Here is a 13,996-nt window from a genome sequence, read left to right on the forward strand (position 1 = left end):
TGCGCCGCTGACTTCCGGGTTGGCCAACAAAAACACGTCATCCCTGGGGCACTCTATACAAGCACTATTTAACCGGAGCGAATGAGACGAGTGAGAGAGAGGAGGCGCCCGCGCGGATGTGTGTCACTTCACCGTGACAGAGAAGAGAGCGGGAACGCGCAGCTGACGTTATTGCCTGTACCGCTGGTAACAAAACGGATCGGCTCCTACGATCGGCTCGGAATCGGTAAGAAGTGTGACTGATCGGCCGATCACCGATCTGGGCCGATCATGAGGGAAATCGGCCGATTCCGATCCCTGGCCAATCAGTCGGTGCATCTCTATTAATAAGCAATTTAATAAATGTTAATTGTTTAACTATTATTCATTAAACTAGTAAATGTTCATTTTATTAAACATATTAATAAATGTTAATTTCTAACATACTTTGGGTTCATTTTAAGCAAGGAATACAGTAATTTGTTTAAACAACAGTTGAGTTAAAGCTACCCAGCAGGTTGGGCAAACATTTAACCCAGCCACTGGGTTAAAACAACCTAATTGCTGAGTTTGTCCATTTTCAACCCAACTTGGGTTGTTTCTAACCCAGCATTTTTAGTGTAACATTCAAATCTCACTTAGATGGTGCGGTGAATATACGCCCCAAAATAGTAACGTTAATCATTCTAAAACACCAAATCTGACAACATCACTGTATCTAGCTTTCTCTTTCAGCTTTTCACCTTCTCTAAAAAGTATGAGTTTTACTGACTTTGAAACCAAAGGTACTCCTGACGTTCTATGCTGCAGCGGTGTCTATATTTAGTAGTTTGCTCTGCATGAGGTTTGTTGACAGAGTTTCAGTCCAAGAGTCAGTGGCCATCTGAAGCCAGTTTGCTGTCTGTCTTCATGAATAAGGGCTGTATGGTAACAAAATTTTAAGCTCTGTTCCAAAATCTAGTGAGCTGAGCTGCCTTGTTGTCTACGGCCTACATAGGCAGCTACCTGCTACTTAGGAAGCAATGTGCCAAACAAATTGTGTAAAGATATACATAAAAAATACATAATTAGATCAGATAATTAGAGAAATTTTAATTAATTTCTTTTAACTGTCATGAGCATGTTTTTTACTCTTGTGCTACATTCTTTGATTTGCTTTGTTAGTGTTTGCTAATTCACAAATTATACTTGTGATGTATTAAAATTTTGCCAAAATTAGTTATCTTGTAAGACGCTGTCTAACACACTTATGATGCCTTAAAATGTTGGAGGAAACTCACTCGGATTTGGAACAGAGCTTTGGTGAAAAGTAAAAGAAGAGAGCTCTTGTTGCACAAGTGTGCATAGCTCATGATGACATCATCCTTGCATGATGGTTAGGCAATGAACACAGTAATGTTTTTTGATTCAGCATCTGATCATGCTCAGAACATGTGAGATCCCCATATGGGCTCAAGGGCATTCAAAATTTGAACCTTCCAGGCCTGATGTTTAACCTCTACAAAATCGACAGCAAAAACACAACCTGAATACAAGAAGCGCAGGAAATGCCAGGGAACTTGTTTGCATTCAGGCAGTATTATTCTGTATTAGGTCAACAGCTGATAAATCTGACAGTCCATCTCTGAGACAACCTGGTGGTACAAAAATACCATCTCATGCTTTAAATACCCGACATTAGCTGCTGAGTCCGCAAATACACCTATGCACATGTGCACACCCAAACATACAGAAATATAAATAGTTGTGTGCTATTGGAACACGTTCCTCTAGCTGTTCAGATCAATAGTGCACAGCTGACTGAGCGCACAAACCACTGTAGATCAATACCCTGTTACAATACACTGAACTCACTTAACAACAGAATTAGTGCTTAAAATATCCCAACACAGAACAGTGTATTTCTAGCCTTAATTTGCTATTTTTTATTTACACTAATCATTATTTATATTATATATATATATATATATATATATATATATATATATATATATATATATATATATATATATATATATATATATATATATATATATATATATATATATATTAGAGAGAGAGAGATTTGCTAAAGAATACATCTAACCATGTTATTAAATTATTTGTGTTTTTAGAGATTAATTACTCAAGATACTTCAGATGCTCACTGTCCGCCATTAAAGTTTCGAATTGCTTGAAATATGATTGAAATCACTTCAAAAAGGAAAATACAGTGCAAAGTACAGCGCATGTCTATCATATACGCTACATAATATTATAATGAGACCATTATAATGTGTGCTTGGGACATGGCTTTTAATGTTGAGACTGCTGTTTTTGTAATCAGGCTCTCAAAACTGATATTAATATTTTGATTTAAAATTATCGGCCAATTTATTGGTTATCGGCTTTCAAATGATCAGTATTATCGGTATCGGCCAAAATTTTCATATGGGTGTATCCCTACCCAATCATGACAGATACTGATAAATTTAAAAATCTGTAATATCAGCCAATGCCCAAATGGATCATGTGTCCCTGGATAAAACAAACTGTCTTGATTGTTGCTTCATAACATTAACATTTAACTATGTCTTTAGTACCTTTCTGGACCTCAAAAGGTTTAATGTGTGGTTCAGAAACCCTCAAATTTCATGAAAAATATATTAGGTTAAAATAAATAATAATCTGGGTAACTGAAACAATGCACTATACGCAACTCACAACTCATCATTATTTGGTTGCGTTTTAAAATATTTGTATGTAAATTAACAATGCACATTCTTCACAGTGAAAGTGAGCAAGTGTCTTCCTTCGGGCCATTAACGTCAGTATAGCTGATGCTTAACCAGGCTGGCATGTTGCACTGTGGGAATGTGCAGCACTTGGATAAATGCCTATTGGCCAACATCAGCCATGTCAGAGAGCTCTGCTCATGCTCAAAATGACACAGCTACCCATGACGTCTGCATAACACCAGTTTTAGGTTGCAGGAAGAAAACTGGTGATATTAGTGACATGACTGACATAGTAGGAAAATTAATAGGTTAAAATATCAGATGCAAAAGTCAGAACCAAATAAGGCAATATCAGGCAAAATAGTTTCAATTAATAAAGCAAACCACAACTATTATGAATTAATTTCATCATTGCAAATTCTGCAAAAAAACATATAATCACCAACAGTCTAATGAATCACAGTGAAACACACCCAGAAACCCAATCATTAAACAACTACTGCGCATTGCAACATCTGGATTTGTCATACCGTTGCCAGTAAAACAGATAACGGAGACTGAAAGTCCTTGGTGAAGCTGCAGCTTTATTAAAGTGCTAAAAGTCCCGATAGTTACACTTTTTCTAACATTTCCTGGCATTCCCCACACATTCCAGAACTCCTCCCCCCTTAGAGGGTTGCTGTGGGACCAAAGCCAAGACCTGCTGACCAGAACACTTACACCAAACAAAAACTCAAGCAAAGTTTAAAAGCACATGATCAAATCCTCACAATGTCAAGTCAGTCACTGCAACTCAAACCCACTTAAGCAAACCCATGCAGGCACGGTACTCTCTGAGACCTCAATATGATTATATCCAGTAAGCAGCACCTGTTGCTCTACAGCGACGTCCTGCAGGGCCGGTTGGTCCTGTGTGCCGCGGATCCAGCTGATGATCTGGCCCATGTCTACCGGTGCTGAGTGTGTGGCGGCGTCTCTGTGGCTCTGCTGTGTCTGCTGTCTGAGCTACAGCATGTTCCAGGCACAGGGAGCAGGGGGAGGGGTCAGGGGAGTGGTCAGGGTAAATAGGGGTGTGGCTAGGGCACTTTCTAGAGGCAGGCTCAAAAGGAGGGAGGGAAGGAGGAATGACTAAACATGGAAGCACATGGAATTTATACCGCCTGACTGAGAAGTCAGATACACTTTCAAGGCAAGTGAATAGGGTAAAAAAAAATTACCTAATAGATATTATCATTCTTACCCAGTTGATTGATTACATTTGCAGACATTTTATTTGTATAACAAGTTTTCTGAAATACAATTATTATAAATAATTTTAAATATGCAAATGGTGCATTAATAATTAAATATGTACTAATTTGCATACATTTCCAGAACAAAAATCTGAACATTGGATAAAACCAGGTTAAAAATTCTTGTTTTATTTTGTTGACATATAATATATAGTCAAAGATTTTTACAGAAGGGATCTCTTTTTATCACTCTACCGATTTGGGGGGAAAAAACTGCCAACAGCACAAAAAACCTCTATAAAAAACCTTCAGAATATAAGTAGGAATAAAATGTCTTTATGTAATCTATTGACAGATAAAGCGAAAAACAATAAACACATAAATATGTCTTTTCTGTTTTCTGTTTTGTCTGAAAAAAAAACAACAACACGTTATTAAAAGCCAAATAGCCCAAATGCAAATTAAAAATGGTTTTGCATGTAGTGTCTTGCCTTAAAGCAGGGATATCCAGGGCGTATGTTTCCATGTTCATACGTTATGATCCAAAGGTAAACATTTATGGCTGTTTTTATGGTGCATTTGAAAGACGTGCATACAGACACTAAAATTCCTGAACCAACAAATGAAACAAAGTACAAACTAATTGTAACAAAGGTGCTCTGACTTATAATACATAGTGGCAGGGACTATATGTGACAAAACGTGAGTGCACGAAGGCAAGGGTCAGGGCCAGACTTCCTGTGCTTTATTAGTGCGTCCGCTGCCAAGTATAACTAATCTAAAGCATGCTAGCCAAACAATTCCCTAGAATTACTCCTACTCAGCTTGTGTAACCAGCAAGAAGTCACATTTCAAGGGAAGGAAACATATCTTTATTTAGTGTCTTGCAAGAGCTTTTCAATCATCAGTGCAATGTTTTAAATGTGCAATCAGTGAAATCAGTGACTTGCACTTATGAAACATTCGCCTCAAATGCCAAAACACGGTGTGCAGCTATCCACCCCAAATGCTGAGAACAAAGCATGCCTGTTCAGTGAGGTTGGGTGTGAACCTCCATCATTTCCAACTGACATCTCAAGTTCAATCAGACGTGGACATGCAGTTATGCGTGTTAGACAACTGTGTCAAAAGACAGCCAATCTGTGTCAAAGAGCTTTGAAATTTTTTATACCATGAGAAATCGGCTTACCTACAAACTCTATTTGGAGTCAATTCACTACCTGAAAGTAATTAAATAATCTTTCAGAAACTTGTGCAATCAAGTTTAAGTAAAATGGTCTTTGCATTAGAGATGTTAGAGTTAGTTTACCCAAAAATGAAAATTCTGTCATCATTTACTCACTGTCATGTTGTTCCAAACCCATTAAACTTTCATTCATCTTCGGAACACAAATGAAGATATTTTAATGAAATCTGAGAGCTTTCTGTCCCTCCTTAGACAGCTATGCAACTGACACTTTGACGTTAAAAACTAATCTATATGAATTGAGTAGTTCAGTCCAAATTGTAGTGACAAGAACGCTATATATGATGATTAGATTGACTTTAGGCTTTTATTCACATATAAACATTGATCAGCAAATATAAACAGAAGCTCAACCATACTTGCTTGACGCGCAAGAACAAACCTCATTGGTTCTTGCGGTAGCTCAAAACGTGATGCGTAACACATGAGAATGAACCTCATTGGTTCTCGCACGTCAAGCAGCCATGCTTGAGCTTCTGTTTTACCATATCTGATGTTTATGTGAATAAAAGCTTAAATTAAATCTGTTCATCATATAAAACGATCAAGTCTCTTTGGACAATTCATATGGATTGGTTTTATGATCTCTTTTTAAACTTTTTGAAGTGTCAAAGTGGTAGTTGCGTAGACTGTCAATGGAGGGACAGAAAGCTTTTAGATTTCATTCAAATCTCTTCATTTGTGTTGAGATGAACAAAAGTCTTACGGGTTTGGAACGACATGAGAATGAGTAACTGATGACAGAATTTTTATTTTTGGGTAAACTCACACTTTAAGTATAGCAAAGTAGACTGCAATGTTAAAATGTTGTAAAAAAATTTTATTTTAACTTAATAATTTCAATTGAATTGACTAAAAACAACAACATTTCATTCTTGTAGCATTACTGTGGCAGTGGGATTTTCAGTTCCCAGTTGGAAAGTTAACATTTGGGAAGAGGCTGTCATAAAACAAGGTTTTCATGTTGCTTCAATGAAAGAAACAAATCCTAATCTTCCATAATTATACTCCGAGAATAATCAAATATGTATCCTTTTCTTCTCCAATGTAGTGTATTCAAAATATAGCCCAACCTCTCCTACCTTATTGCTCAATTTTAAGAGATATCAATCCTCTCAACTCTCAAAGACACCACCTGACTGGAGATGTTGACTTGCATTCCTGGGGGATTCATTTCTACATATGAAACATTAATCATCAGCAGCACACTGAAACGCTTAGCATCAATCCGCATAGTGTCGATTGAGAAAGAAGCAAAAAGGAACCTGATATTACAAACTCACATGGCTAATTATTTCCAGAGGGCCACTTAGAAATGCACAAACGCTGCAATAGATAACAACAGTCATAGTCAAAGTATACTGAAGTCAAATCTAAATGATGAGGTCAGTCATTTTTTTAACCTGAAACCTAGTGTAGGATGATCTCATTCGTATTCGTAAGTATTGACAGAAGACTGGAGTAATGATGCTAAAAATTCAGCTTTGTCATGACCGGAATAAATTATATTTTAAAATTTATTAAAAAATTTTTTTTTAAATCAGAATAATATTTCACAACATTATTATTCTCATTGTATTTTTTAATAAATAAATGCAGCCTTGGTGTGCAGAAGAGACTTTTAAAACAATTTAAAGTCTTTAAAAAAAAAAAAAAAAAAAGACTTTGTATAGTAGTGTACATGTAAAATAAGAAACCTAGAAACTAAAGAAATCAATAATTTCCCACATTTGAATAACTCTTTCGTTCCTTTCCCTTTCATTCATCTTTGGAACACAAATGAAGATATTTTAATGTAATCTGAGAGTTTTCTGTTCCTCCATCGACAACTACGCAACTGATGTTAGCTCAATACATAAAAGAACAAGCGAGTCTCAACCTTTCGCAGAGGAACATCCTGCATTTGTTCACACACCCACATACCTTCCTGTAGCTTTCAGAAGCACTTAGACTCAAGTTGTGAGAACATTAACTGAAATTAACACCTGAAGGTAGAAGACGACTAATTGTCATTAATGGTTTAAGCTGAAAAAAAAAAATCTCTGAACAACAGACATGTTTATGCGTGAGATTCTCTGGCATCCATAATGTCAAACACCTGCAGACACACCTGAGCATTTCTTCTGCGAGCTTACCGAGCGAGTCAAACCAGCTGTGTTATCTTGAGAAACACTCAGCGATAGATGTTTAAACTTTGTTTAATTTATCCTCCTAAAACTATCCTGTATCATAATATACAAGCTAACATCATGCCTTATTATATTGAGTTTAGCGGGCCCTGGTGTTGCCAGTCCAATGACCGGTGCCCCTGTAACTGGAGCTCCTGATGAGTTTCAGGTTATATATGTATATATAGTAACAAAATGTCCCTGAGAACATTTCACGACACTGTCACGGGACATTGAAACATTGCAGCCCGACCAGGGACGTACTATCAAACAAGAACATATAGCTATACAAAATCAATATATTTAATGCACTACACATTCATAAATGCATTCCACTGCTGTTTCTGTGGGTACGACTCTCCGTCTGAAGTAGGTGGAGAATTGTGTCATAAAGGAATGTTGTTTTACATTTACTGGGCTGGATGTGCAAACATTGCAGAGCTGGGTTATAAAACATTCAGAAGAAATACAGTTTTATATGTGACACTAGCCTGATTGGGAGCAATAACAGCTAAAGTGCAAGGCTGTGACTGGCAAGGACTATTATAGTCCACAAGAGGGTGTCAATGCTACATTAAAAACCAAAGCATGAGAAGTATGTATATACTTGATCAATGAATTATGCAGGTTTCCTAAAGACAGACTATACAAAAATTGCATTAATATAGTAATTTAAATACATTTCCATGATTTTTTTTTTCAGTCATTCACTGTTACTGGATACAGACCTTTTATTATTATTATTAAAAAATTATTTCATAGACATCACACTCACAAAGTGCAATTTCAAGCCAATGAGTATACCTATAAATTGATAAAACTCTATTTGTACTACAGAAATTAACTTGACTTTTTAGATTTTGTTAATTTGCATGACTTTCATTGCATGGAAAGCATTCTAAAAATCTGATATTTCCAAGTTTTCCATGACTATGGGACATATTTGAGCATATTCTAATGTGAATTATAATTTCAAAACAACACATATTAAATGTGAAACTTTAAATTATGGCTTACCTGGAATCTTGAAGTCTGAGGAACACTGACTTTTTGTAATGAAGTGTTACCATTCTAGAAAGAATAAAGACAGAAAGAAAAGTGATTTAGCGACCTGTCAAAACTTTACAATAACCTAAGGGTTTAACATGTCACTACGCCCAATGTGATGAATAATCAAGTCTACCTGAGGATTATAACCCTACAGAACAGTCAAAAGCATCAATTGATTCAAAAGCTATTCTATTTTTGACATATTAGATTTTTTTTTTCCATTTAACCTGACAATTTCTGTCATTTCTCCTTGAATTTTAGATTATAATAGCGTAGTTTAGAACATAAATGAACTAATTTTATTATCTGTAAGTTGACACTGATTTCAATTGTATTTTTCAGTGTATAAGCCATAGCAACTTTCTTTCCGATTTTACAATTGCAATGCGACTCACACCTACAGGAAACTTTATAATCCAAATCAGACAACGCCCAACTTTAATAGTAACCCGTTGTTTTTTTAGTAAGTGAGTCTGTGTGTACAAGTACAACGGTCAGCCTAATCCTTATGTTTACATTTGTCAACACCTTAAAGCACCCTCCTTTGATCACTACGAGTCGTTTTATATTGGAAGTTAAAGTTTTCGGTGCAGTTCAAAGCATGACACGGATCTACTTACGATGCTCGCCCAATACGCAGCATACGCCATGGCTCAAAACGCGTCGTTTCAAGGTTAAAAAGTCTGCTAAAGTCTTCCTAGAGTTACGTTCGCCAGCTTCTTTCATTCAAGTGAGGTGTGCTGCTGTTTCGTTCTCAGATAAAGCCACTCCCGTGAACGCGGGTACCAGAACACTACTGATAATTACAGCAAATAATTGAACGGGGCGGTTTTTCTTGGTTTGAAGATGTGGTATGCTCTTTTGCATTTCATTTTGCGATGTGAAAGCTGAAGCTTAATTTGCATTGCGCATTAAAAATTCAGACAGGCTGTCTCAGAACATAAGCGTTCCTTTCTATTGCGCAATAGTTTGCAAAAGAAGGCAAGTCCTGATATTGCTGAGTTAGATGCGTTCCTGGGTCAACATATTTTGTTGATCCTGGAACAACAGTCTGAAAAGTCTTTAGTCTTAACCCTATTCCTACCCCTAAACCTAACCCTACCCGGCCATAAGTTATCCCAAAAATCAGAGGGAAATGATAGATGAATATGTAGAAGCACCAATTCACGATTTTAACCCTAAACTTGTCCCTCAAATCTGATTGGTTGATTTGAATGTTGTTCCAGGATCAACAAAAATGTTGACCCAGGAACATGTTGAACTCAGCAATATCAGGTTATGCCAAAAGAAGTGCCTTGCAATGGGCTAAAGCAGGCACTTTATTTGCAACGCAAACATACACGGAAAATTGAACACTACTTAGTTTGCAGTCTTAAAGATTCACGAGATTACTTAATATTCCGAGTTCATGCAACTTATTATTTAAAACAACAACAACAACAAAAACAAGCGGTCGCAAAAGCACATTTGCTTAACATGCTTGCTTAGCCTACTTTGTTGTATGAATGAGTAAGTAAAGTTAATAACAACAGCAGACCTTATTTTACTCTTAAATCCAACAAGACTTAAAGGTGCTAAAGAGGATGTTTTGTTTTATAAATTTTTGCAATATTACTTGAAACTGTCTTTACTAACTGATAAAAGACTATTTATTAGGTGCACTGAAAGTAATAATATTAATATACATCATCTGTGCACGAGGTACGGCCTTAAAAACATCAGCCAATCGTTTACGCGATGATCGCGTAAACGATTGGCCCTCTGGCTTGTCAATCACTGCCGTGACGTTCCTTGTGAGAGACGTGCACGGATTGGCCCTCTGGCTTGTCAATCACTGCCATGACGTTCCTTGTGCGAGACGTGCACGGCTGCGCTCCCCAGTAACTTTCCACACTCTACAGGCACCGCATGCAATGTTTTTGTCAGGAGACAGGAGTAACAACTGCAGATTATGAGTTACCTGCAGTGAGTCCGACATAATGAATCCACTAACACAACACAGCGAATGCCGGTGGTAAACACTCGTGTTCCAATACTCGTGCACGAGTTTTGGGAGGCGTTCCTTTGAAATTAGCTGTGAAGGAGGGGGGTTGTTCTTACGCATGCGCTCATTTCAAAAACTCAGTAACAGTCTTTGGATTCTCAGTCGACGAAAAAATCCTCTGTATCACCTTTGTCATTTTCTTAAACACTCTTGGTTCACTTTGAATTGGACAGAATAAAGGCCCATTCTTGAAGAATGATAACTGTAGTTCTAAAAATCGCACTGTCCACAACACAGCTATAACGATAACGAAACGATATGGTTGGAATCACTTTCAGAACGATTTTCCAGCTGTTGAACGATAAAACACTGACAGCCAATCAGAATCCATTCTAATTCAAGGGCTCGCGCATTTAAAATGGCGGACGACCTAATCGCCGAAATCCAGAAAAAGCCACCGCTGTTTGACAAGTCAAAAAAACGAGTTCATACTGTCAGGCTATCAAACACAGTGTAATATAAAATTACCTCAGGCATCCAGCACTAGTTTTAACAACATTGTCTTGTTTCCATTGAAGTTGCAGTGAAATTAGGCATTGTTTTTATTCCATCGACATCGTCAGCTAAATTTAGCTAGATTCACAAAAACATTTCATGCTGATGATATCTGCTGGTTAAAGCCTTGTAAATGTAACAAGAACAGCAAAAACATGTTGTAACTTACACACGCGTGAGCTTCTAAACAGATTGTTATTGTTCGTTGGTGTGAACGCAAATACAACATTCGTTAGGCTATCTTTATATAGTTATCGTTGTTGGTGTGAACGGGCCTTAATTGAGACCCGTACATGACATGACATAAACTGCGGCTCGGAGAGTCAGATTAAATAACTAGATTCTTCGAATCGGCTCATAAGAATCATTCGTTTGGGAATCAGTTTACAGAGGTTACGCTGAATGATTTGATTCATTAAAGAGAACCGGCTCCTAAGAGTCATCCGTTCGGGAATCGGGCTGCAATGATTGCTGTAGTTTTTGCGCTGTAAAAAGTCTTAAAAGAATAGAAATGCAGGGAATCCATGTTAACTTCGGGTTGTTGGTGAATGCACGCTCAACAACGATTAATGAGCCGAAAATTATGTTTAAAAATCGGTTCGTTTTTTTTTTTCTGTTACGAATAAGAGCAGTTCCCAACCCTAAATCATATCTTTTAACTTAAAGTAAAAATATGTATTTAATATGGCTAAATCAATCTTATTATATTACAGTTGGCTACACCAAGAAAATTACATTTTTAAGAAAGATGCACAACTGCACATATTCCCTTTCTACAGAGTTACAGAACACAAGGCAGTATAATAATGTGAAAAAACATACCTTGTCATTTTTCTTACGACCATGAGTTCTCTTTCTGCGCGGCATGTCTAAGCAATAAGATCAGTGACTTTAAAAACACAGTTTTGTTTTCACCAGAGGTGTACTTGTGTCTGTTTGCTCCTCCTGTGGACTGAAGAATCAATCTGTGCCAGAGGCATAGAGGAAAATCAAAGCGTGTGTGCAATTTTGTGTCAGTATGAATTTGCTTTTGTTTTGAGGCTATATTGTGTGGCTTTTGTGTGCGCATGCAAGCTCTTTGTTCAAACAGTGTCTGGCTTTCTTGGAACTAACCGTTGACTTTCTTGGACTTACATCTAGATGTTTTTACTAGTTTTATTTATCAATTTTAATGAGTTGTATATTGCATATGCATGTTCTGAGGCAAACAGTGCCACGCCCCCTCAAACGCTTCTTTTCATTTGTCCTTCGTTTCTTAAAGGAATAGTTCATCCCACTGCCATACCCTCGAAAACCAAGATACTTTTTTTTCTTTTCTTTGATGAAACGCAAAAGAGAAATTCTGTAGAATTGTGCTCCTGGCAATTAAAGGTAGGGTAGGCAATTTTTTATAAACACTTTTTGTTATACTGATTAAAACTATTTACATCCTGAGAGCAAACAATAATATAAGTGGTCTAAATATTGAAACATGTACATATATCTTCTCTGTAAGTCTTCAGGACGTGTATCCTCGCTCATTACTCCTCAGGAAGCTTCCTTGCTCCTCATTCCTCGCCTCCTCGTAGTGCAATTAAAGAATTGAGATGTCCTTCAAGATGGCTTTCTTTGATCAGTTTCCAGCTCACGGGCTGGAGGTTGTAGGAGCGAAGAAACGAGGATGTATCAGTTTAAGTATTGAGAAGCACCCAAAAAAGCTTTCCTTTGATTCCTCCGTCCTCATTTTCTTTCCTTGCACCCTTTCCTCGCATCCTACAGGGGGCGGAGCTGAGACGCGAGGAAAGAAAGCGAGAAAAGGAAACGAGGATGCACAGATAAGAAATGAGAAGCACCCAGAGTTATAGACAGTCACCGGGCGCTGTAAACAAACAGCAGCCACCTTTTACGCTGCATTCACAACGGGGCGTCAGCATCAACACTTGACGGAGGGCGTGTCTGAAGCTTGTGTTGACACGACTGCTATAGTGATAACAGCCAATCACATTACTTTCCAGTGTTGCATGAACACAACTGGCTAGCGACTGGTCTAGGGTGTTTGCATTAAACGATCTGATTGGATGACGCCTGCGTTGGTGCTTGAAAAGTTGAGAAATCTTCAACTTCTGCCGCGAGTAACGCGAGTGAAGCGACGTGACTTCACCTATTCAAATTAAATGAGAAGCGTTAACGCCGGCGCCCCATGTGAATGCAGCGTTATTCTTCCTGAACCAAAACAACAAGCTTATGCTGCGTTCACGCCATGTCTTAAGCATAATTACAAGATGGCAACCCTTGACGTTCTAGCCGGAGCTGTTAACGTCCTCAGACTCAGTCAGGTGGTACAAGTCCGAGCCTTGTACGTTGTTTACGTTCATTATTATTGTAATGTTATCTACTTTGAGACATGAGGTAATTGTGACGCTTTGCAGACTCTGCTGTACGCGTTCATGTGTTTTGAAGGAGGCGTGGCTTTAGAGAGCGCTCTGAAAGGAGGCTGGGATATTATGCTTTCAAAGCTAACTTGCTATAAAGTACCTCAGGGATGACGTGTTTTTGTAGGCAAAACCTGGAAGCGAGTTAGCATTTTAGGACTTCCGGTTCCATCGCCCCAAAGTCAATGGGTTTTTTTAATGGGTTTTTGCTAAATCGCCTGAAATAAGGTCTGTGGTTAACAAAGCCTCTAAATATTTTCACGTTTTGATCTATGACATAAAACACACCAGTTATTAAAACGCCTTATAACGGCAGTTGCTAACAAGTTGCTAAAAGGGACTACTTCCTTTGGCGGGGACTTTAGACGTCATCATGACAAACAGGACATTTGGACAGCATTTCTCATGAAAAAGTGGATAAGTATTCATATACAGCACAGATCATAATCAGCGAGCATGTTTTTAAATAAAGTTGTTTTTTAAATAAAGTTTGAGGAAGTTTGGTGGTGATGACGTTGATCCACGACCATGGTGTGCTGTAGTCTGTTTATAGCCTACTGTTAGATTTTTATATCTGACGACTTTATTTAGGCTTCAAAATGTATAAATGTTGTGTTAATTTGTAAAGATTATCTTGATAGACAAAACATGTAA

At 37.6% G+C, this 13,996-nt stretch overlaps 1 protein-coding gene across 28 annotated transcripts in view; it reads right to left on the bottom strand.

The window, feature by feature from the left end:
- Positions 1-11,909, bottom strand: part of cast (calpastatin) — a 46,117-nt gene extending 34,208 nt beyond the window's left edge. For 3 of the 28 annotated variants that reach the window (XM_048167108.1, XM_048167126.1, XM_048167121.1), the window contains exon 1: positions 3,567-3,724. In XM_048167108.1, coding sequence (XP_048023065.1) covers positions 3,567-3,641 — 75 coding nt within the window. In that variant the 5' untranslated portion in view covers positions 3,642-3,724. Of the gene's footprint in view, positions 1-3,536; positions 3,725-8,359; positions 8,414-9,012; positions 9,251-10,904; positions 10,929-11,100; positions 11,232-11,753 lie in introns of those variants that run through there. The other 25 variants (XM_048167123.1, XM_048167125.1, XM_048167113.1 and 22 more) reach the window with 19 other exon arrangements.
- Between the last annotated feature and the right edge of the window lie 2,087 nt (positions 11,910-13,996).

Source organism: Megalobrama amblycephala, linkage group LG18 (assembly GCF_018812025.1).
Source record: "Megalobrama amblycephala isolate DHTTF-2021 linkage group LG18, ASM1881202v1, whole genome shotgun sequence".
NCBI lineage: Eukaryota > Metazoa > Chordata > Actinopteri > Cypriniformes > Xenocyprididae > Megalobrama > Megalobrama amblycephala.